The sequence below is a fragment of the Protobothrops mucrosquamatus genome, unplaced genomic scaffold (assembly GCF_001527695.2).
Source record: "Protobothrops mucrosquamatus isolate PMUCROS unplaced genomic scaffold, P.Mucros_1.0 scaffold363, whole genome shotgun sequence".
NCBI classification, from domain to species: domain Eukaryota; kingdom Metazoa; phylum Chordata; class Lepidosauria; order Squamata; family Viperidae; genus Protobothrops; species Protobothrops mucrosquamatus.
The window spans coordinates 317,691-342,793 of NW_015386697.1; the positions used below are offsets into that span (position 1 = coordinate 317,691).

Below are 25,103 nucleotides of genomic sequence, written 5' to 3' on the forward strand. Positions count from 1 at the left end.
GATAATTTTAAAAGTATTTTAATCGGAAACACAGCTGATAATATTTGGTTTTAATTCGGCTTTTATCGGGGTTTATTTTTTGTATTTTTGTATTTTGTATTTTTTTGTATTTTGTGTATATTATTTGTTTTTAATATGCTGTGAACCGCCCTGAGTCCTATGGGAGAAGGGCGGTATACAAATTAAAATAATAAATAAATAAATAAATAATAAATTTATAATGAAAAAAGGATCTGTCGGTGGAAACTGGACAAACATTTGTAGCTGTAATAATCAGGAAGAAGTGAGAGCAACATTTAATTTATGCTATTCATAACAAGGTCAGTAATAAAACATGGGTTTTACAAGAAATTCAAAGTTCAGAAATATTCCGCCACTCAGAGGAGGCTACACAGGGTAGACTAGTGGCCTTAACAAAAGCTTCCATCCATGTTCATAAAACAATTCAGAGAGGGGTAGTTAAGTAAAAGAATAACAATATCAATCAGAAACAAGAATAATACAATTTAAATACAAAAGCACAGCCTGCCTTAATTCTCATTTAAATAATTAACCTATGACAATCTGTGTAGTAAAAATCTGTTATATTCTTTTCAGGAACCAAAAATCTTTTCTTTTGTTTTTAGGAGCGTTGCCCATTCCTTCTGAAAGCCAGAACTGTGAGATCTCCTCAATCCCAGTCTGACATTAGAGAATCTTGACATGCTCCGGGCAAATATTTTTAACGATCTATATTGAAGTTGGGAAGACATTGGCCTAGCAGGAAAAGGACACATGGTTTTCCTCAGTTGGAGAAGATTGCTGCACTTTTGCGGTAGGACCAGCTTTGGAAAAGACGTGCAGCAGAAGCACAGAGGCTGTTTGGTTTGGAGGTGCTACCATAAAAGAACATCAGGAAGACATGTGGATCCTGAAATGAGAATGTTTCTAAAGCAGAATACGGAAATCATTGATAGCGGGAACCTGACCCCAGAAATAAGATTACATCTTCTGACTCCTAATTGCAGGTTTTGGCATGACAAAGCTGCTTTGTGGCCTTATGGGGAGCCCTACTGGGCAATGTACTGGCCAGGTGGCCAAGGATTATCCAGGTATAGAACACCAGAAGGCTGAGATTTACCTGCTGTGCAATCAGTTTAATAGGAAGCTGACTAAATGGTGCTATAATAGTATAATAAAGGATAGTAAAAATAGAATTCACCTGATTTCCCCTAACAGTATATTATAAAGCCTGAGGCATATTCATCCCAGATGATGATGAAAACTGACCCAAATTTGAGAGGTGAGAAACAGAGCCATAATGCAAAATATTCCCAAAATTTCAATCTGAGCCACACACAAGATGTGTCCTACCCAGTTTTTAGCATTCAACTTCCAAAATGTCAGGGGTGCCTCTTGACCACTGAAAATTTGCTTACTGTTAGGAAACCATGGCTCAGTAAAAAGTTCATAAGAACACATTAAAGCAAACATTAAAATGCAGACTCAGCCACGCTTACTGAGTTCATATATTTCACTGAGCCATAATGTGATTTATTTTTTGAGTCTTTAGAGTGGTATATATGACCTACTTCCCTTTTCTTAAGCTCTCATACCAGAGAGATGTGGATGTTACAAATGTCATGCATCACATACAAGCTTTTATATGAGTTCTACCACAACTCCTTTTAAAAGGGTTTATTTTTACAATGTCTCTATTTTTACACACCTATGTATTGTATACCTTGGGTTGTGCTTTTACTTATATTGACCACCAGGCGACAGTATATGACCTGTTTTGTCCTATTTAGGATTTATCAGCTGAACCCAGTTAATATTGCCCCGGTGACCATTATAGACAAAGCACCATAATAGTTTTGGTTGAGTATCTCAGAGGCTCATGAGTTTGGGGGAGAGGTTGGAGGTTTTCTAGTCCAACCCTCTGCCCAGGATAAGGGTATTGAGACCATTTCAGTGAAATTGCTATCCAATCTTAGCTTGAAAACCACCACCACCACCACCGAAGCATCCATCACTCCAGGAGGCACGCTTAATAGCTCACATCGTCAGGAAATTGTTGTTTTTCAGTTTGGATTTCAGCCATGAAATCCACTCCATTCTCAGGCATTATACAAAATAAATCCATACCCTGTGACATTTAAACAATGAAAGTTGACTATTATTTTTCCTATTTTTTAGATTTAACCTTTCTTTACATGATTCCATTTTCAAGCTCATCATCTTTGTTAGTCTTCACTCTTTCCAATTCCTCAGTGTCCTTCTTGTATTATAATGACCGGAACTACACCCAGTATTCTGGGCATTCTGGGATGACCACTGTAGTATTTCCTGTTATTTTAATGAGTTGTTGTGTTGATACAGCCCAAGATTTCATTGGCTGATTTAGCATCTACAGCACGTAAGCCTAGCTTTTGTGTCCCTCTTTGTGGTGTAGCACAATTCATGAAAGCAAACCTATTATTATATTAAGTAATAATTGAAATAAATATGGCTTAATATACTTAATATAATATATTAAGACACCCTTCCATGTATGAATTCCAGAGGTGGCCTTCATGGTCATTTAGTTAGGGTTAATCAAGCTCCTGAATTTTCAATCATATCCAATGGATATTTTTGTCACAGGATGAGAAGCTCTGTCTCTCTTGAAGTTCAGCTTGAAGTGTGGTTTGTAAAAATAAAAATTTGTAACAACCATAATTTCTTTTAGTCATTCTCATACAATTTTAACTTAGTTGATGATGAAGCACTTTCATATTAAAAGACAAAGTTGTTAGCATTTTGCTTAGAGATGTAAGCTTCATCTTCAGATCAAATTGAGTTAAGGCATTTTGAAGAGCTGATTAACAGACTTTGCAAGATTGATTTTTTTTACTATTCTTTATTTTCAAAATATACTCAGATATCTTCTTGATAATCCAAAAGTGGTCCAAAAGAAGAAAGTTCTGGATCTAGGAAGTGGTTGTGGAGCAACAGCTATTGCAGCTACACTAAGTGGAGCATCACAAGTTGTTGCAAATGATATTGATCCCGGTAAGCTATTTTCTACCAAATGTAGGACAAGCTAAGTTCATTAGGATAAACCTACAATGTCAAGCATGTTTTGAAATCTAAAGATCTGTATTAGATTTACACATGGTGATAACTCTGGAGTTTTAAACTATGGTTTGTTTAACAAGCTCACACATAATATAACCACAATGGGAAGTGGGTAAAAAGAAAAAAAGACAATGCTGAGTTATGATTTGTTGGCGCTAAGAACCAGTCACAAGCATGTCTTGAGCAGAAGCTGACGACGTCTTGTCATGTTTATTGCTTTTATATCCCTTGTTACATACACAAGCTTTCTTAATCATTCGATGCTTGACAATCGTTTATTCATTGGATAATTCTTTCATCTAACAAACTATTTCCTAGTTACATATTATATGGTCAAGGAACAAAGACAGGAAGATAGAAGAAGGAACTAAGCCTGTTATCTATTTCAGTACGGGAGGCATTAAGTCAAGGGGGTGTTCCATGACCTTTTGGCTGCTTCGCTGGGGCAAAGGGTATAGGAGCAAAGGGTATAGAATAATGAGATTTGTGGGGGTGCAAAGCACGGCAATGTGCTGCACACGCATATGCTACCCCTACAATGATTGTTTTCATATCTCAAACCAGACCATATGTTGGTTTAATTTCATGTCATAAATGCTTTTAAAATAAAAGAGCAGGTCATCTCCTTCAGCAAATGTCTATTTTTTGAGAATGACAAGCACTGACTCTCACATGGAAAGAATACTAGAAATGCTGGTGTATCTATACCTGGCAGGTTCTGGAAATGTTCTCTATTATATAAAGCAATGTTGCTCACCTTGGCAGCTTTGAGAGATGTGGACTTCAACTCCCAGCTGGCTGGCGAATTCTGAGAGTTGAAGTCCACACCTCTTAAAAGTTACCAAGGTTGAGAAACACTGATATAAAGAACAGCTTTCAAATTCCTTATTCTCCCATCTGGAGGTATTTGAGGCAAAAGAGGTTCCTGCATGGGAAGCCTGTCAGTTGGTCTTATTTTGAAATCTTACACTTAAAAACTTACCTAATAGAGACAATAAAGTGTATGTAGAAGAATACATCTGACTTAATGTGAATGAAATGGGAAGGCAAGCAGCAAGCATATTTTTTGCTAGGAAGCAAGAACATTATTACCCTGCATTAGATTTTCTCTAGGAAAGAGGTTATATCTAAATTTCAGATCACATTTGTCAGCTCTTTCTTGCATTCTTCCTACAGCAATTGAAAAAGAAAACATTACCCAACATTTTAATTAATTTTAATTTATTTATTTTCTTGGTATCTCAGTTGCAGCTGCTGCCATAGTGCTTAACTGTGAACTGAACAACATAGATCCCATCCCTGTTTTAACAGAGAACCTGATTGGTACTGATGTAGGCAAGTGGGACCTTATTGTCTTAGGGGACATGTTTTATAGTGAAGAACTTGCGGACAGCCTCTCCGAATGGTTGAAGAAATGCATCCAGGATGGTCACACTGAATTGCTGATCGGGGATCCTGGCAGACCCTATTTTGTGACCAATCAATTTCAGAGAATGTTGCACAAAGTTAGTGAATATGCTCTTCCTAAATCATCACCGGAAGAATACAACGGTTCAACCAAAACTTTTATCTGGAATTATCAGCCTTAAATTTCAGGGGTCTTGGAAATATGAAATCAGTTGATGTTACTTTGAATCTCTTGAACTCCAGTTCCCATACATTGATATTTTAGCCTCTATCACTATGTACATTCCAGTATGTTTGAACACTTTATTTGCGGCCATATTAGAGTGGGACAACAGTATGACATACAATCAAAACGTTTGCCTGATTGTGGTCGAGAATGCATTATTTAAAAATATCCTCAATACGGTTTACGAGAATAAAAATACATTTTATTTGTAGAGGGTGGCCTAGCAACAGTAATTTTATATCTAATGGAACTTCTAAACTCAGGCACTATACCTGACAGCTAGTTGCTGGTACTGGGTAGTCAGTGGATGACCCATCTAGGAAGGGGGAATCCTTGGGAAAGTTTGCTGTATGTTGATCTCTGGAACATTGTCTTCTTTTCATGCTGTTCTATAACATCCACATCCATGAGAATAAATGTTTTGATCTTTAATTGTTGGTTCTCATCTATCATGTCTGCTCAGCCACTCTAGCACACATTTAACTTTAACTTTTAACTTTAACTTTAATCACATTTATACCCCGCCCTTCTCCTAGTGGACTCAGGGCGGCTTACAGCCAGTTTAAAACAGAATAGCTAATACAATATACAAAATTTAAAATGTGGTTAAAATGAAATATTAATATAGGCCTTTTCTTTTTTTAAAAAGTTATTTAAAAACCAAATTTAAAATACCCCTTAGGCCAGTCCTGCCAGCTGAAATAGCCATGTCTTGAGGGCGCGGCGGAAGGAGGGGAGATCCGGAATCACCCGGATCTCTGGGGGTAGTTCGTTCCAGAGGGTGGGGGCTCCAACAGAGAAGGCTCTCCCCCTGGGGGTCGCCAACCGACACTGTCNGTTGACGGCACCCTGAGGAGACCCTCTCTGTGGGAGCGTATCGGCCGGTGAGAGGTAATCTGTGGCAGAAGGCGGTCTCGGAGGTAACCAGGTCCGATGCCATGGCGCGCTTTAAAGATGATAATCAACACCTTGAAGCGCACCCGGAAGGCCACAGGCAGCCAGTGCAGCTCGCGTAGCAGCGGCATTACATGGGAGCGACGAGTCACTCCCATCACCGCCCGCGCGGAATATCCTGATCCAAAATGGAATATCATGCTATCCATTCTGGCATGGCTTTGTTATTACTCATGTTTGCAAACAAATGGATCATTCTGGCTTGATGTCTTTATTAAGCTAATTATTATTGTACAGAATCAATTACTGAATATGTTCACAAAGGCTGCTTTCTGTTTCAACACAACTATTCTCGTAGGTTTGATCAAGCTTTGTATTTTCTATATTTTGACTTACTGTACTCCATGTACTGTCCTGAAGAGTGCTGGGTGAGAATTCTTTTAAGTTGTGCTAAATTAATTGATTAGGATGAATGATAAAAGGAAAAAGTAAAAGATTACTACATCAATTTACAGAATGTCAAAATCCATAATGGTCAATATTTTTCTTATTACTAAAAACAATGATAATATCCTAGTGGGATAATTTCCAAAAAGAATTCATGTCAGTTTTCTGTAGCAAAAGTAATCAAGAGCTTTGTGTCAGTTTACAGACTAACATGTTTATTTTGGCAAAAGCTTTCAAAAATAAAACTTCAATGAATGTTACTGTAAGTTGTCTTTAATAGTTGGTTGAGAAGAAGAAAGGGGTTACAAATCAAATAAATAAAAACACCTTAATTGGAATATGGCAGTGACGGCGAACCTTTTAGAGACCGAGTGCCCAAAAAACAGCCCCGCCTGCCCCCGCTCCACTCCCGCTCTGCCCAGTCCCACCTGCTCCGCCCTCACCCCGGACCCGCCCACCCACAGGGCCAGCCACTGCCTCCACAGATTGCCCAGGCAGCCCAACAGCGCCATGGTGGCCATGCCCTCTGCCTGCGCCCGTAGCAGCATCTGCGCGCGACGGGACACGAGGGCGGAGTCTTGTCCTCGCTGCCCAGCTGCCATGTCCTTGGCTGCGCTGCTCCGCGCGGGCTGTGCTCAGGGGTGACTCTCCGGGGAGGTTGCTGGTGAGGGGGCCACGGGGAGGTGGGACTGGGGCAACGGCACGAGTGCCCACAGAGAGGGCTCTGAGTGCCGCCTCTGGCACTCGTGCCATAGGCTCGCCACCACTGGAATATGCCATCCCATTCTGCAGGTATCAGCAAAGCCCCACATTCGCTTCTTCCCTTAAAAATTAAAATATTGAGTTTTGGCCTTCTATGACTGGTTATTAATAGACTGGTTATTCTATGACTGGTTATTAATAGAATTAAATGAAATTCATGCACTGTCAAACTTGAAGAAGGTTTTATTCAGATACAAACAAACTATGGCTCCTGTTACAATGGATGCCTAGAAATAGAACTGGTCCTCACCTAAATGACAGCAGAGCAGACAGCACAAGATGCTTCCATGAAATTTGCTTCATTAGCTTACTGGTGTTCTTTCTGCTTTTTGCATTCCCACATTTACTATTGGTCTTTTATTAGTAAAAATGTTTTTTTTTTTGAGAAGTAGTGCCCCAAAGCTTCACAAAAATGCAGAATACTGATACGACCTAGCTTGGAGAAAAACAAACATGAATAGCATGTTTGCTCTTCTCCAACTGAAACTACAGTTATCAACAGCAAATGTTGTTACTAATCAGAACTTCTGAGAAGACTCTCAGAAATGATCCCTTGGGGGGGAAAAAATAAAAGAAGTAGTGCCTTGTGATTTCAAACAAAAATCAATAAACAGTCCACGAAACCTGCTTGAATTTTTTGGGCCCAACCAGCTGCTCCAGTGCTTCTCGGGAACGATCTGCAAATAAAGTATGTTATGTTTAGTTTTTATTTTTAAGGTTAGAGAAATATTTATGACAGGAACAAGACTAAACAAGTAGTGGGAAGGAATGGGCTTGTTATTTTTCAACAAGACCATTGTATAAATAACCAAAAATCCACTTCAATATGTTAATCTATTATATTTTGTTGGCTTTTAAGACTGTTCATCCTCCTAATATTTTATAAGCATGTTATGGCTCTCTTAATGGCAGGAGTTTCCCAGAGCAAGAATTCAGAGAATGAAAATATGCTTTAACTTTCAACAAACAATTCCAGAAAGTGTGAGAAAAGAAAGGCCAAAGTTCTTCAACAGGAAAGCATAATAGAGAATGCACAAACTTTGAAACAAGAGTGGACTATAAATTCTTTGCCATCTTTTCCTAGATTCGAGCCATCAACTCTTTAAAATGGTTAATAATAATAATAATAATAATAATAATAATAATAATGATGATGTAGTAATAGTAATAGTAATAGTAATAGTAATAATAATAATAATAATAATAATAATAATAATAATAATAATAATAATAATAATAATAATAATAATAATAATAATAATAATGTTGGAAGGAACCTTGGAGGTCATCTAGCCCCATACTTAGGCAGGAAACCCTATACCACGGGTGTCAAACTCACCACATCACGTGACTTGTCGCGATGTATCGTGACTCTTTTTGCATTGCCGGCAATGGGGTGGGCGCGGCTTCAGTATGATGAAACCAGCCCGTGGGCTGGCAGTTTGACACCCCTGCCCTATACCGTTTCAGACAAATGGCTGTCCAGTCTCTTCTTAAAAACTTCCAGTGTTGGAGCATTCACAACTTCTGGAGGCAAAAATTTTCATATCTGAACTAAAGTCAAGACGTAATTCCTAATTGTGTTGTTCAAACCTTTGGAAATTACAACTTAGAACAATGTTTTTCAACTTTGGCCAATTGAAGATGGATGACTTCAACTCCCAGAAATCTAGGAGTGCTGGATAGGGAATTCTGGGAGTTGAAATCCATCCATTTTCAAGTGGCCAAGGTTGAAAATCACTAACCTAGATCATTCCTGACATGGAGAATCTCACAAAGCAGTTTTTTAAGACATATTTTTCTTTCAAGAAAGAATGTTCGTATTAAATTCTTAATTTTTCTAGTAGGCCCTTTCACTGTATAAATGCTAATAATTATATTACATCCTCATCCATGGAAGTCGAAGAAGCAACTATTGGAAAAGGAGACCAACCTTTTTTTCTTACTGAGAAAATGTGAATTTGAATGTTAAAACTGCAATAACAGCCAGTAGTAAGATAAGTAAAGATAATTATCAGATAATAAAATAATAAGAGAATCAGTGTGATATAGTATTTAATGGAATGTCTCAGATTCTTATGGCAGCTAACCATGGCAGCTCTGTGTGGGATTTGGATCAGTTGCTCTCTCTCTCACACTCACAGGGTTGTTGTGGGGAAAATTAGGAGGAAGGAATGATACTTACATTGCTTTGAGCCATTGTATAAAATGTGGGTTCTAAAACTAATAAGTAAAATAAATAAATCTAATAAATAACTATATCTCCTACCAATGAATTTGCACCAATATCTCTGGAAAAACCCCTTCATGGTGATATTTAAACATACGACCAAATTATAATTAGCTAGTATATGCAAAGGACATAGTCTTGGCTTGTGTGACTTCCATTTTCCCTTAGTCTTCTTAGTGTAGATAGCTATTTCTCAGTGCTCAGAAAATCTGACTTTGTTAAATCTTTAAATATGAGTCTGTTAATATCTTTAAATATTTAAAGAGATTAACTAGGGCAGGGATAGGCAACCTTGGCTCTTTTATGACTCGTGGACTTCAACTCCCAGAATTCCTGAGCCAGCCATGCTAAGGGGAAAGGGAGAGGTTTCCAAGCTGAGCCATGCTGGCTCAGGAATTCTGGGAGTTGAAGTCCATGAGTCATAAAAGAGCCGAGGTTGCCTACCCCTGAACTAGGGCTTTTCTATTCTTGGAAAGCAGTTTTACAATCATAGGAGGACTCCTGTTTTAACCTCACTCTGGCTTTTAGATAGTATAGCAGTAGTTCTAAAATACAAAGGATAGTTGGCATTTAATTCTTCACCCTGCTTTACTGACTTCCATTTGTAAACTTATTGATTAAATAAGTTAGAAATGCTTTCTTTCAAAGCCAAGTTATGTCACACACATGATGATGTTCTGCAGCTAATGATATCATAACACACGCAATGTCATTTTGACGCCACTTGATGTGGTTTTCAGTGAACATCTATGACAATCTACTCTAGTCAAGATTTCAAGTCACCTGTTACGAGTGGGCATCCATGAAACAGAAGAATATATATCATAGGACAGTAAGTGAGGACAGCTTCCACAGCTGTATCTGTCAAATTAACACATCGTTCCATATGGATCTCCTATTAAGGACAAAGAATAATGCCATCAGTAGCTATCACTGAATAAATAAATAAAATAAATCTCTGTTTTGTGAAATATGATTGGAACAATAAGAATGGTATTAGAAGAGAGATTATGGAAGAGACTATTTCAAATAATTGCATGAAGTCATTGGTGTTCCTAATCTCTCACAGGATGAAAGCAGGGGTGTCAAACTCGCAACGTCATGTGACATGTCGTGCCGTATCACGACTTTTTTTGGCATTGCCGGCAATGGGGTGGGCGCAGTTTTGCTATGATGCATCTGGCCCGCGGACCGGCAGTTTGACACCCCTGCTCTAAAGTAATTTGAATCTCATATGCTAGAGTACATTGAAATTTACCAAGGAGTTTCTTCTTGATAATATCTCTGTTACTTCCAAAACAAAAATAAAAACAAAGGTGACAAAGGACAACTTTTTCTCATTTGCTTCTGTATTTCAGTAATATAGTAAGTATACTGTGACATGAAGAAAGCATCATATGAGTTAGAGAAAAATCTCACCTCTGCCTTAATTTTAGGTTCAGAAAGTAGTGATAAAATATATTTTTGAGCTGGCTGAATTTTGGAAGCATAGGGAAATTGATTTTACAAACAGTTTTGACTGCTTTAGTAAAGATTTGTTTTTATCTATGTTTTAGTCTCTTGCAGTAGTGTATTTGTATTTCAAAAGAGATCTGGTATACTGTAGCTCATGCAACTGTATGAACCTATTAGGCTCCCCCTGCCCCAGCTGAGTACTATTCTCTTTTGAACACTTTATCCTACAAGTCACAATATTTAATTCAGGAAAGGTGGAGAAAGTGAGCTAACATAGAATGAAGAACAAGATACAGAAACTGAAGGGGCTGAATATATTACAGTCTTCATGTGTTTTAAGCTTATTTCAGCCAAAACCTTTGGTTCAGCATTTATAAATCTATTCTTGTTTATGTATACCTTGGCACAGAGGAAATCATGTGTGAAATAATATGCAAGAACAGACAAAAACCAGAAAACAACTTTAAGATATATTTACTGCCCAATAGTACTAGTGAAAAACAACATACTATGTTTATATAGCAATAGCAATAGCACTTAACTCATATGATCTACATTACGTTTGGCACACTGCTCTGTGGAGTTCACCCAACAGCTGTCAATTAAAAAAGTATCCTTGAGTGTTAATAAAAGTTTTGAGCGTTGATGTAGTAATTCTCCCCTCCCACATATGTAACTTTCTAATAGCAACTTTAATTAAACATATCCAAATGTTACCTTTAAATTGTTTGAACACATTCCACGAACAAGTGCCATCACCCCATCATCAGTGACCTAAATGGAAAAAAGGATCTTTTATCAAGTGGAAGCCAAAATATTATTTCTTCTCTTCCAATAATGGAAATCCATATATAATCTATTGGTTTTTTTTTATTTATATGTGTTTTCAAAATAACTTGTATTAAAAACAGAAGAAAAGTACAATAAATAACAAGGCCAGATAAAAGGTTCCTTAATTAACAAGGAAAGTCAAATTTCTTATAATCAAGACCAATAAGTAAAAGCTCTGGAAAAAACCCTGAAATTTAATAGAAATAAGTCTGAAGCTTAGAGAACAAAGATCAGATGCATAAGTATGAGATGAGGATACCTGACCTAATAATACTTGTATAAGCACATCTTGGAATTGTGGTTGATAGCAAACAGAAAATGAACAGCAGGGTGAATGTGACTGTAAAGCAGATGCGTACAATTTTAGGCTGAATCAGAATTGTATTTTTCAAATCATGTGAAATAATTATTGCACATTACTTTGTTTTGGTCAGATCACAAATGAGGTACTTTGTCCAGTTTTGAGCACCACACTTTAAATAGGATTCAAAAGTTCAGCAACAGACAATAAAGATGAATACAGGATTGGAAACTAAGCCATATGAAAAGAGATTGAAAGAGGTATAAATGTGGTAGAAAAGCCTCAAATATCAATAAACATTTACTTAGGGTATCAGCTTTAGGACAAGGCATAAGTGTTTCAGCTTGCTAAACTGTAATCCCCAGGGTATTATGGGGACAAGGCATAAGGGATAAACAGGAAACCTTTGCATATATTATAGCTAAAAATATACTACTGAAAAGAGAAGTATATTGTTAAATGGGAAGTACATCAGTGGAAACTATGCTATGGTACTGCTGAAATGACAGTTACGATAATTTTGTGGTTAACCTTTCTACAAGCTTGAAAGGTGACTGCTTTATTACAGTTAGGTAAAGACTTACTGTAAAAGGATAGAACAATTTGTGACCTTGTAGTATTAAGTATGCTGTAGCTTGTGAAAAATACTGCAACCCCCCCCTACCAGTGGATATTGGGGTGGATTACATAGGCTTTGAGAGAGATTTTCTTGTGTCCTTTCTTCTGCAGAATAAAGCTTATTTTACAAATCCCATCTCAGTACATTCAATAGACCTAACAATTTTGGCAACCCAGATGGGACTGGCCAGGAGGCCTCCACCCAGTTCTGCCAGACTGGCTACTTTGCAGCTATGTGATTTAAGAGATCAGCATTCACTGATATATGCAACGGAGTCATGTTGGATGTTATGTTCCCTTTTATTCAAGTATTGACACCCATAACCTTACCTGGATAGAATGTCAAACTTCAATGAACATTTTGTTAACGCTAGAGGAGAAGTTTTAAAGAAGGCAAGAGACGAGGCAACAAGATGGCAACTGGCCAAAAGTGAGCCAAGTTCCATATGAAATGATGCCATATCAAGAGCCTTCCTGGAATCATAACAAAGATACTGACCTTCATAGATTGAAGACCCTATAAAGGCTGTTTATTGGAAAATCTTAGAAATGGGGTTCTAAAGCAAAAAAACCTGTCGAAGATTTATGAATTACGTCAAATGCAAATAAAAATCAGGGCCATTTCTTGAGCAGTTGTATAAAGCTTTTAGACAATATATTGACTTAGACCTTGAATCTGCTGAAAATATGAGAATGGTTAATTTGATTTTTATGGGTCAGAGTGTTCCAGATATAAGAAAAAACCTGTAGAAAGTTGAAGATAGTGTAGAGATGAAAATTTCCCAATTAGTAGAAATAGATTAAGGATATATACTAATTGGGACCAGGTGAAAGACAAGAACAAAGGTAGGAACATGAAAATTCAAGGGTCTCTATTGGTGGCTACCTTAAGAAATAATGAGAAGAGATCCTAAGGAAATACAAATAGGAGAAACTGCAATCAGCTGTGAAGAAAAGAGGTTTGCAAAGAGACCAATGTGCCCTCTGTAGACAAAAACGTCAATGGTCACAGGAGTGTCACTGAAAGAGAAGAGAGGGAAAACAAGAGAAGAGATCACGAGATAGGATGGTGATAGCCCAACTGGAAGATTCAGACTGAGGAGAACTGGGATCCAGAAAAGAGTTTATAGTCTCCTCCTCCAATGAGTACCTGGTTAAACTAGAAGTATGAGAAGAATTGTTTTCTTTTTTAATTGATACTGTAGCCACTTATTCAGTTATGGCTATTTTACAAGGAAAAATATGTTAACAAGAAGGTATTCACCGTAGGAGTCACACGTAATAGGTCACTTTTACAACCAATGGACTGTATAATGGAGGGGAGAAAATTGGATCACCAGTTCTTATACATGCCTGATTGTTACTTTTGTTGGGAAGAGACATTGAAAGCAGAACTGATGTTTTGTGAGGACAAAGTCACTTGATGGTACCAAAAGAAGAGGGATGGCGAATGCAAGGGTGTATGTTACATTTAACCACTCTGAATAGCGAGATACCCTTAGAAGTTGAAGATGTGGTAATGTCATGAGTCTGAGGGACATGGACAAGCAAATCATGTGACACCAGTCTGGGTGGAATTATTGGAAGGAGTCATCCCACCCAGGGTGAATTAATACCTGTTAAAATGGACTTAAGCCTTTGATGAAGAAATCTTACTTATGAACTGATCTGATTTTAATACCCCAATTTTGCCAATAAAGAAACCAAGGTCCAATTAATATAGATTTGTTCAGGAACTGAGGGCAGTAAATCAAGTTACGATGACAATGCATTCGACAGGGCCTAACCCAGTGGTTCTCAACCTGTGGGTCGGGACCCCATTTGGGGTTGATCGACCATTTCATGGGGGTCGCCAAGCAAGGCTGTCCGCCATTATTTTTGTCCGCCATTTTTTTCCCCTTTTCCGGCGGGTGCCTTACCTCCCTTGGGCTGGGCCAGCTGGTGGTCGGCCTGCTCCGTCTCTGCCGCTTGCCAGCTCAGCCGTATGCAGTGTGCAATGGGAACTACTAAACTTTTGGGGCCAAGTGAAATATCATGTATCTAAGGGAAAGGCCCAAGTGGCTAAAAAGACTCTTACTTGGGATTTGCCATTTTGAAGGATCAACAACAATTGTTGCAGAAAGGAAAGAAACCATCTACAGACTAACTGAACCTAAGAACTGGAAATAATTACGGGGATTCTTGAGGAATGGCTGATTTTTATAAGATCTGGATTGCTAGTTTTGGAGTTGTTACAAAACTTTTAGTATGAGGCAACCCAAGGAAAAGATCTAGACCCATTTGAAAGTACATCTGAGTGTACAGCAACATCTCAACAAATTAAACAAAAACCACTGCCCTAGGCTTACCAGATTTATCCAAACCATTTCAGTTCTACATGCATGAGCAAAGTGAAGTGGCTATTGGTGTTGTGATACAAAATTTGGGGCCATTCTAGAGAACAAAGGAAGCCAATGGCTAACTCCAAGCCAATAGTGTTCAATTCGGATGAAGGGAAGACTGGCAATAGACCAAGTACTGAGCTGGGACAGCAGGTGAATAACTTAAATTTGAGAAAAGATGATAGGAGGAGGAGTGGTAATGACAGCTCTCCTAAATACCTGAAAGGATGTCACATAGAAGCAGGTCAAGCCCTGTTCTCTCTCATTCCAGAGTGCAGTGCATAAAATAATGAAGTTATAACAAAGTATGTTTTGACTGAACATAAAAAACCTACTAGTAAAAGAAATTCAACAGTAGAACCAATTATCTAGAAAAGTACTAGGTTCCTCTTCACTGGATCTGTTTAAACAAGTTAGACAACATTTTTCTGGGTTTACTACCATTTAATTTGGATTACCACACTGAGCAGGACAGGGAAAGGGGAATTTGATGGCTTAAATGTTTTATTTTCAGCCTTTCATTCAATATTTTAACATCTCACGTTGATCTTGTAACGGAAGGACTCAATTAAAGCATTCAGTGGCTCATTAGAAGAGAGCCAGATTTCATCCCAAACAGTTAACATAAATTTTACTCTGGTTGAAAAAAGGGCACATTAAATACATGGGAACAATCATATTAGCTGCATGTAATTGAATAATTAATTTTAATTAGCTTAAGATATGAATTCAGAAATCAAATTTGAGTTTTGTTCTGCATCCTGTTTACTGTCTTGAGTGTGAATACTTACATGCAACACAAAAGTCATGCCTAGACCAATCTAACTACAAAGGCTTGCAGGTCCAATGAGCAGATCTGCTGTAACTTCAAAAGGACAATCTGCTTTGAACACCCAGAGATTTTTTTTAATGTGACACTTTAAACAGCAGTCATATTAGACAGGGAGCCTCATAGATTATTGTATGAAAAACTGCCCACTTTAATAAGAAACCAAAGTGTCTGGAAACAATTGAAACAGGGTATATTTTACTGGCATGAAAAACAATAATGATAACTAAGGAACAATGCAGAGCATTGAACAAAGCAACATTACACATTGTATATTTTTGTTACATAGAAATAATAAAAATAAAAACAAACCATACTATGACATGCATTCTTCTAAACAAATGGAGATCTCTTCCTGCCTTAGACACTAGCACTGTCTACCATAAACAGTGAAATTTATTGTGCCTATATACTGCCTCCTTTCACACCACACAAAGACAACTATCTAGTTTTTATTATCTGTCTCTTTTCCAGGGTCACATTACTAGCTGCCTTTTTACTTTAATTATTTTACTCATGTTTAAACTACACTCAGCATCATGCCTTTCATTAAACTTCTATATAAATAAACTGAAATGTCAATGGAGCACCCCTTTTTTTCTTGGGCATCATACTGAGAACCCAGAATCTAATGCCTACTAAAGCCAAACAAAGAACAGTCTAGACTCTAGTATCTCCAATTATTAAGACAGCCATTTGATCCCTCTTAATTTCAGAATCCCATTTCTGATACCAAAGAATCTTATGAAATTATTTATGAATTATCTTCTTTGTTTCCGATGTTTTTCAAGATGATGATGTGATAATGCTTTTCAATCTTACTTGGGTTGATGAAAAATCAACGCTGTGCAGGGATCTACAGTTCTGCCCAAGGGCTTGTAAAGATGTGTCTGTGATGTTGAAGCATCCACCTATGTTGACTATTTGTAAAAGGGGGCAGTTGAGGGCAAGAGCACGGATTCCACTGTCTGTTAGGTTGCTGCATCTCTTAAAGGAGGCTTCCTGCAGATAGGGGCACGATAAGGCCAATGCTGCAACTCCTGTTGGAGATGGAAGGCAGGTTTTTCTCCTGTAGATAAAATTCTATTACCATATATTTAAATATAAGAGTTTGATTTCATTGAGTTTTAGTTTGCATAATGTACCTTGTTTTCTCCAAAATAAGACCTATCCCGAAGATAAGCCTAGCTTGATTTTTACACGTGTGCTCAATATAAGCCCTACCCCAAAAATAAAAATCAAGCTAGGGCAGGGGTGTAAGAGCTGCCCCATGGGCCCTGTACCCATTTACCTTAGGACCGCTGCAGTCAGTTCTCCCACACCCTAACACCTGTCGCACCACTGCTCGAGTTCTTCTGCAGCTGCTTGCGGCCATATGCCATGTAGCCCGCTGCGTTGCTGCTGCCGCTCGCAGCAAGAAGCCATGAGGCTCATCACACCACTTGCGCCGCTGCTTGTGGCAGGGTGAATGGCGCATTGCACTGTTTATGCTGGTGCTGCTTGTAGCAATGATGCAATCGGCACGATGAGCCTTGCAGCCTCCTGTTGTGAGCAGCGCGATAAGTCTTGCAGCCTCCTGCCGTAAGCGGCAGGAGCAGTGCGATTAGCATGAGCCACGTGGCCTCCTGCTGCAAGTGCCGGCAGTGGCACAATGTGCCACATGGTGTGCGGCTGCAAGTGGCCACAAAAAAACTCGGGCGGTGGCGCAACAAGTGTTGGGGCGTGGGAGGCCTGGCTGCGGTGGTCCTAAGGTAAGCGTGTAAGACATCTCCCCAAAATAAGACCTGTTGCCTCTTTTGCAGGCAAAAAAAATATAAGACTGGATCTTATTTTCATGGAAATACGATACATAAAAGATTTTGTTTTGTTGATTTTTAAAGAAAATCAATTATCTCCTTTTCTGAACTTTATGATAACCCAATAATTGAGAAGTCTTAGGAGAGTAATTTTCTCAACCAAGATTGGACCATCTGTTCATTATCAGCATACCACTTTCCAATACTTTTAAAAAATTCTGTCATCATAGGTTAATAGTTCCACAATGATTCATATGTACATACTAGGGGTCGGCAACCTTAAACACTCAAAGAGCCACTTGGACCCGTTTCCCAGAGAAAACATTGGGAGCTGCAAAAGTTGCGCGTGCGCGCACACGCGCACACACACAAGGGGGGGAGTTTGATTGAAGAGTTTAATTAAAAAGAAATAGAGGCTGCTGTGCATGAGTTCTCTCTCCCCCCCCTTTCTTTGTCTTCCTCCCTCTCCCTCTCTCTCTCCCCCCTCTCTCTGATCTTCTGCTCACCTGGCAAGCTGGCTTCACGCTGTTCTCCAACAAACTGACACACATTCTTATTGGGCTGGCTCTCTCCTGCCCTTGGTCTGCTAGTCCTCTTCCCCCACTCTGTGTGTGTGTGTGTGTGTGTATGAGAGAGAGAGAGAGAGAGAGAGAGATGCTGCTTCCTGCTGCTTCCTGCTGAGATGCAGCAAAGGCAGGAGCCCCGCCCAATAAGCTTGTCCGAGAACAGCGTGAGGCCACTCTTTTACACACTTACACACACACACACACAGAGACAGAGAGAAGGGAAGCGCAAGTGCCTCTCTCTGTTTCTCTCTCTCTCTCTCTCTCTCTCTCTCTGCAAATGGCAGAGGAGGCTGGGAGCTGCAGGAGAAGTCTCAAAGAGCCACATGCGGCTCCGGAGCCGCGGGTTGCCTACCCGTGGTATATATATTTTCTTTATTTGTTTTTCAAATTTCTCATTCATTTCTCAAGTGCTACATCTGAACTGAAAATCAAATAACTGGAAAAGACTTTGAAAGAGATCCTAGAGTATTCCCAGCCTATTGTTATTCAAACCATGCTCCCTGGAACTCCAGAGTTCCAACCATATCATCCAGGGGTTCAAGGTCAGTTTCTATTTACATTGTATAAAATATATTATTGCAACATTAATTGTAACATGTTTTTCAATTTATTTATTTACAGGACTTACATGGCTGCCTTTCATACAAAGTCTCTAGGCAGCTCACACAGTAATAAAATGAATTACGTGTAACATACTTAATGGGTTCCACAATGACTTTTTACATTGAAAAAGATTATTCAGTTATTTCAACTTTGAAGTGCACTGGTATTCCCCAAATGAGATCTGGCCAGATGATCTGGACCAGTATTACCATCAGAATCAGTCAACGTGGCCAATGGACAGAGAACTAGATGGGGATATGCCAAAATTTAAATTTCATTGTGTTTACATTCAAAGTAAAATAAAATTAAATATATTAAATACAATTAAATGTAGGTCAGTATGAATACACTATACCTGCAAGAACATGACCTAGCACTCATAAATGGGATCTCCTAACTTCCACTAAAAAGTTTCTGTTCCTATCTTTGCTAAAGTATATAAATTAAAACAGAACATAACAAACAACCCAAACAGCTATCACTTGTATCTCCCAGGGCTCTTCTAAATAACCATTGTGCAGAAAGTATACCTTCAGAAGTTATGGTCAGCCTGTTGTTTTTCCAAACATTTACATTTATCTTTTTAAGATGCCTGCAGTTACAAAGCTGTTGCAAGGCATGGTCTGAAATTTCACAGTCTCGAAGATCCAGTGCCTCTACTGCAGGGTGAAGAACCTAAAAATGGCAAGTAATTCAATCAGATTTTACTTTTTAAAAATGTAAATAAAGCAAAACAAAACATGCCTCTCAAAGCCTGTTATCTATGGATATTCTATTCCTTAAAACCTAGACTGGCTGATGAGCTGTATTTGGACTTTTGGAACATGACTTAACTATATTTCAGCCTCCCGCTCTGGCTTTTGGAACTCATTGCAGGCAAGCTCTCTAGGAATTAGGACTTCATTGCTCTATGCATTTGTTTGCAGAAATGCCATGTCATTACTTGCATTTAATAAATACTAGCTAGTCATTCGGCTTACTTTTTCAAAAATGTAACTATCTTTATATACTGTTCTAAGCTATGTTTTAACAAGAGATAATACCTAATTTACTAGATTCATATAATATGCTAAATTATAAATTATTTACAAAACATGTATGGTAGCTAGATTCACATAGCATGTTAAACTAAAAACATACAAACACATATTTCAAAGCCTTCCGAACTGCAACCCTCATCATCCCCAGGATAGAAGAAGTATTAGTCTTCATACTTGTTTCATTGGCAGAACAAAAAAAGTTTTTTCCTCAAGTATTGCAGTGGAAGACACAATCTTCAAAGAAGAGTCTGAAAGGGTCTTCATGCTGAGACAACAAAACTCAGCATATATATAGTTTCTAAACTTCATTTGTCATTGGCTACACACATAATTGCATATAGTTCAGAATACTATTGTTGAACAATTAGATGTCAACCTATTTTGGCATAAAAGAAGATTCTTCTGGTAAAGAGACATAGTGCATTGCTTACAGTTTAAACATTCTGGATTATGTAACATCCTATGAGCCACCTAAATATTTCTTTTGAGCTTTTTCTCATCATCCAGACTACATTTTATTGTTCTTTAATATGCCTTTTCTAATATGTTCATCACCCAGCAAGGATCATGCTCTATAACAGTGTTTCTCAACCTTGACAATTTTAAGGCATGTGGACTTCAACTCCCAGAATTCCACAGCCAGCATTGCTGGCTGTGGAGTTCTGGGAGTTGAAGTCCACATGCCTTAAAATTGTCAAGGTTGAGAAACACTGCTCTATAAGAACTCCATTTATATCAAACAATAACATCTACTTATTCACCTGGAAGTATGCCCAAGGGTGAGATAAATAGCAATTCAAACCCTTCAAGAATGCCACAATTTATCTCTCTCATGTTTAGCATCTATTGCATATCAGCTAATACTGAAAAAGTAGCAAAGACCGTGATCTAAATGGGAATTTACCATGCTAATATTTGTATCTGTTATCCATCCTTGGATACTCAATGATTTAATCAGCTTATCTTTTATGTTGGGAGGCAAAGACTTAATATCTGCAGTATATTTGGATATGTTTCTTGTTAAACAATGAAGGCATCTGAAGAGGAAAAAGAAAAACAACTATATGTTGACAATATTTTGTAGTGGCTGCAATATCAGGTATAAAATCATATTGTCTTCAGCAATACTTACTCAGCAATACACTTGGCTTCTTTTTATAAATATAAAGCCAAGTAAAAAAACAAGCATTTTTTAAAAAAAATAAGTATTATAGTATTTCACTATAGACATGCACAATGTATAGTAGTCATAAACAGGAACAAATGAAACAAAATAATTTTAAACTTCTAGTCACAAACATGCTTCTCCTGGCTACTGATAGGATTATAGTGAGATAAATTATATAATTACTAAATTTCAAACTCTGCTCCAAAGAATTTTGAAGATACTCACAAATCTGCTAGAGATTTCTCAGTGACTGGTGAGTTTGGTTTTATTTTTGCAATAAACCATAAAGTAACACGTGTGAACCAAATCAACAGCAATTTAGTCAAAATCCTTGGTTAGGCCAAGTATGGCTTATGAAGTGTGACCTAAATCAAAGCTATCAGTTTCATCCTCTTGTAGGTAACCATACTGGAGTATATTTATTTCTCATTGGTTTAGTGATAACTCTCCATGAACCAGACTAGTGGTTATTTGTGAAATAAGTAACCACTGAAATATGAGATTAGTTACTTGTGCAAGATAAGCCTATGCTAACTTGATTTTCAGATTATTCTCGAGACTCTTATGTATCAAATTCTTAATGATTACTCTAGACCAGGGGTGTCAAGCTGCCGGCCCATAGGCCGGATGCGTCATGGCAATGCCGGCAATGGCAAAAAAGTCACGATACGTCACAATACGCCATGTGACGTTGCAAGACTTTTTCAGGTTTTCACGTTGGTCCAGCTAATCTGTGGTTTCCCAGATCTTCCTTACCCATTTTAAAAATGAAAAACCCTTGCCATCCTCCTCCGATCATTCTTTTTAGGATTTTGCAAAGATAATTTAAAAAGTTTGGCAAAACCCTTTCAGTATCTCAGTTTTCCTGGAGGGAAAAGGAAAAAAAATCTGTGAGATAGAGGGCACAGATGTAATTCACAACCATGTATCAATGTGATACTACCTGGCCATATCTTGCAGATTTTGACACACACACCCCGCCCCCAAATCCTAGGATGCAGTTAATCTAATCCTGGAGATTTAAATTCATCCACCACCTTTCATCCTGCTTCTCAGAAATACCTGTTGGAATACAAACGTTTGCTAGCGCCACAGCCAAAAGAGGAATTGAATGTTTCTACCTTTGCTTTGGCATCAGATTTTGCCACTTTTATTAAGAGCTGGGATCCTGATGCCTTATTCTGAAGGCGAATGCTCTCTTTTTGGTCGTTCGTATTATTGTTTCACCTCAGGTCAGTCTCGGGTTCAGCTTTCTCGGCTTCCTTGGTGACCCGACTTCCTTCCCACCTCCTTCACTTTCCCTCACAGAAAAGGCACATCGGGGAGAAACTGCCAGCTCCCCTCTAAAGTATTAGCTTTTTTTTTTTAGCCGAGCAACGAAGAAATAAAATACAGAACCACCAGGGGAGAGACGGAGGGAGGCTGGATGAAAGAAGGGTAGTTCGGGCCTCGAGAGAGACAGCTCCTCGGTGAGGGAAGACCCTGGGAGGATCGGCCACTTACAGCTCCAGGAGCGACTGAACCGTCCCTCCGCCTCCGTAGCGACAACTCATCGCCGAGCCTGGGTCGCTCGCCTCCTTTTCCTCACAGGCCGGGCTGGCGCCGCCGGGTCACAAACCGTCGCTCATTTCCTCAGCGTGAGCGCGCTCAGCCCACCCCCCTCCCCCCCCAGCCCTTCCATGGCTGCGGAGCTCGCCCGCCGGGCTGCGCGAAGGAGCGCCGGTATTCTCAGAGCGTCCCTGGGCGAGAGCAGAGCACTTCGGGAAATGTAGTGCCGCGAGAGCACTTTGGGAAATGTAGTGCCGCGAGATTCTCTCAGGGAGTCTTAGGGTTTCGGCTCGATCGAACAAGGAGGGCGCTGTCTCGGAGAGCCCGCGCGGGTGACGCTTGCTGCTTTCGGTTTCCGTTCACTCCGGCAGCCCAAGTGCGTCGGATTAAGTCGCAACTCGTTGTATAAGTATGATGCGTTTATAAAATGAGTGTGCGTTGCAGCTCGCGCGCGCGTTTATGTATTATGCGGTTGATTAAATGAGTTAAGAGTTACAGATCATACGTGTGTTTAGTTATATGTTATGCGTTGATTAGTAAGTTGCAAATCGTGTGTGTTTATGTATTATGCATATATTAAATGAGTAAGAATTGCAGTTCGTGCGTGTGTTTGTGTATTCGTGGTATCCTTCTGGACCGGCTCCTGGAGTTGGGCTGTGTTGCTTCTCCTGCCTCCGGTCCCGTTCCAGTCAGTATTAATAAGGGGAGGGATCCAATCCTCAGATCCCTACTTTATCAGGTGTCTTTCTCCTCTCCTCTTCAACATACATAAATGGGGCTCTGGGTGAGGTCATCCAACAGTTTGGGATGAGATGTCACCAGTCTGATGATGCTGTTGAAGGAAAAGTCTTCATCCTAGTTCATCCAAGCCGGGGATAAATAAACAACGTGGCGATTGCTTTACAAAGAGGGTTGCAGTTTATTGAAGAGCCAGACAGCAAGATGGTTCTGGCAGGAAAGAGGAGAGAAAAAAAGGGCTGAGCACATGTGGGTAGTAGGTTTTTATACCCTCGTTTGTAGTAGGTTCCTGTTTCAGGCTTTGTATTTCCTGTGTCATGTATTCTGACCTGAGTCTGCGTGTGCCTTTCTGGTATTCTTGGTGGTGGTGGGTTAATCCTATTATATATCCTGCTTCCCTGGTGTTGGGGCTAATGACTCCTAGAGTTTGGGTGGGGTATGCAGATTTTAGGTGTGTTTGTCTTCCTAAGCTTCTAGCTCCAACTTTCCTGATGGTTTACATCTGCATTTGTATAGAGCTGGCTTCTGCTTGGGACAGAGACTTGGGGGCAGGGTTGTTTTCTGCTTTTAAAATCCTTTCGAGGAAATATATTTTTCTGCCCTTTTAATATTTCCTTCTCTGGGGGGGCTGACTTCCCACAATGCCCACTCAGCTTTATATTTGTACCAAGCTCCTTGGATGGTCAGACCCTCCCGGGGTCTGAGATTTGGTGGCCTCGATGGGACACAACAGGCTTGAGCTCAATTCAGAGAAGACTAAAGAATGACTTTGGGTGTTTGGATCTTCTGGTGCCAGGGTCTTTCCATCATTGGTCTTGGATGAGGCAGCACTGCCTCAGACAAACCCAGTGTACAATCTGAGGGTCCTCCTGAACGCAGGACTCCTGCTCAAACAGCAGATGGCAACCAGGGCTTAGGAGGGGCTTTGTACAGCTTGTGTATTGTACCAATTGTGCTTGTTCCTGGATCGGGAGGTACTGCTCACTGTCACTCATGCCCTTGTGACCTCCCATATGAACCACTGCAATGTACTTTATATGTGGCTGTCCTTGAAGTGCATTTGGGAACTTCAATTGATGCAGAATGCAGAAACATGGGTAGTAAATGAGGCTGGTTATTTGACGCATGTAACACCTCTACTCCGTGAGCTGCATTGGTTTCCATTGTGCTTCTAGATCAGGGGTGTCAAACTGCTGGCCCGCGGGCCTGATGCATCATAGCAAAACCATACCCACCCCATTGCAAGCAATGGAAAAAAAGTTGCGATACACCACGACACGTGATGTGACGTTGTGAGTTTGACACCCTTGTTCTAGGTGCATTTCAAGGTATTCGTCATTTTAAAAATCCTACATGGTTTGAGACTGGGTAAATTGAGGGATGGTCTCTCGGCAGTTGTTTCTGGCCATCCAATTTGTCAGGCAGGATGGGCATGCCTCAGGTCCCAACAGTTTAGGAATACTGGTTGGTGGGACCTAGTGTTGATCAGCCTAACATACGTGATCTTGAATTGTGTGAATTGGGAGACAGATGCCCTGAGTGTGTGGAGACATTGATAGAGGTTGTTAAGATAACAGCAGGTCTTTAAAAGGAAATTGCTCTGGTTTCTCTGGAAATCGCAATGGTTTTTTTAAATAAAATTTGCTGAAATTGTGTACATTCACTAAAGAGAGAAAGTGATAAGGATATTTTAGTAATTTCTATGTTTTTCTATTATTCCATGAACAATATGTTTCCTTTCTAATCATCTTGTGTGAGAAAAGTACTTATTTTCCAAAGATTTAACAAGTCATTGAGTGAAGCAGCAAGCAGTTTATTGCAAGAGTGGGTGACTAGTAAGTAGGCACACCCAACAATAGACTTCAGCAACTTTTTATTCTTAGCCCCAAGCGCAGTTCCCTCCCATTTGCCGAGGAACACTAGGTTTACAGCCTATCTGAAGCGCCTAATCGGCCCACGTGAATCTGTGGCATTTTCAGCCTTGCCACATTAGGGTGGGTCACTCATGAATTCTGGCAAGCGATGACAAGCCAGAAAAGGAAGAGACACGCAGAAATCTCCTCGAGGTGAGTGGACCCAGAATGTGATCTGAGCCACCTATTTATTTTGTACATACATGAGGAAGTACAGCTGTCAATACATAATTGGTTACATTTTGTTGCAG

At 39.4% G+C, this 25,103-nt stretch overlaps 2 protein-coding genes across 3 annotated transcripts; one reads left to right on the forward strand and one right to left on the reverse strand.

Moving 5' to 3' along the window:
- The first annotated feature begins 764 nt into the window (after positions 1-764).
- On the forward strand, positions 765-4,882 carry ETFBKMT (electron transfer flavoprotein subunit beta lysine methyltransferase). Its single transcript, XM_015815678.1, has 3 exons — positions 765-1,091; positions 2,903-3,033; positions 4,345-4,882. Exons 1-3 carry the CDS (start codon positions 775-777, stop codon positions 4,686-4,688), a joined length of 792 nt encoding a protein of 263 aa, XP_015671164.1. The 5' UTR covers positions 765-774; the 3' UTR covers positions 4,689-4,882.
- A 2,118-nt stretch (positions 4,883-7,000) lies between these two features.
- AMN1 (antagonist of mitotic exit network 1 homolog) lies at positions 7,001-22,306 on the reverse strand. 2 transcript variants are annotated; one of them, XM_015815666.1, is made up of 7 exons: positions 22,157-22,306; positions 20,390-20,522; positions 18,976-19,120; positions 16,303-16,520; positions 11,238-11,294; positions 9,849-9,960; positions 7,001-7,512 (listed from the first exon to the last, which is right to left on the reverse strand). In XM_015815666.1, the coding sequence occupies exons 1-7, from the start codon at positions 22,204-22,206 to the stop codon at positions 7,439-7,441; spliced, it is 789 nt and encodes a 262-aa protein (XP_015671152.1). In that variant the 5' UTR covers positions 22,207-22,306; the 3' UTR covers positions 7,001-7,438. The 2 variants fall into 2 exon arrangements, with proteins under 2 accessions (XP_015671152.1, XP_015671153.1); XM_015815667.1 differs by lacking the exon at positions 22,157-22,306 and adding an exon at positions 21,775-22,023.
- Between the last annotated feature and the right edge of the window lie 2,797 nt (positions 22,307-25,103).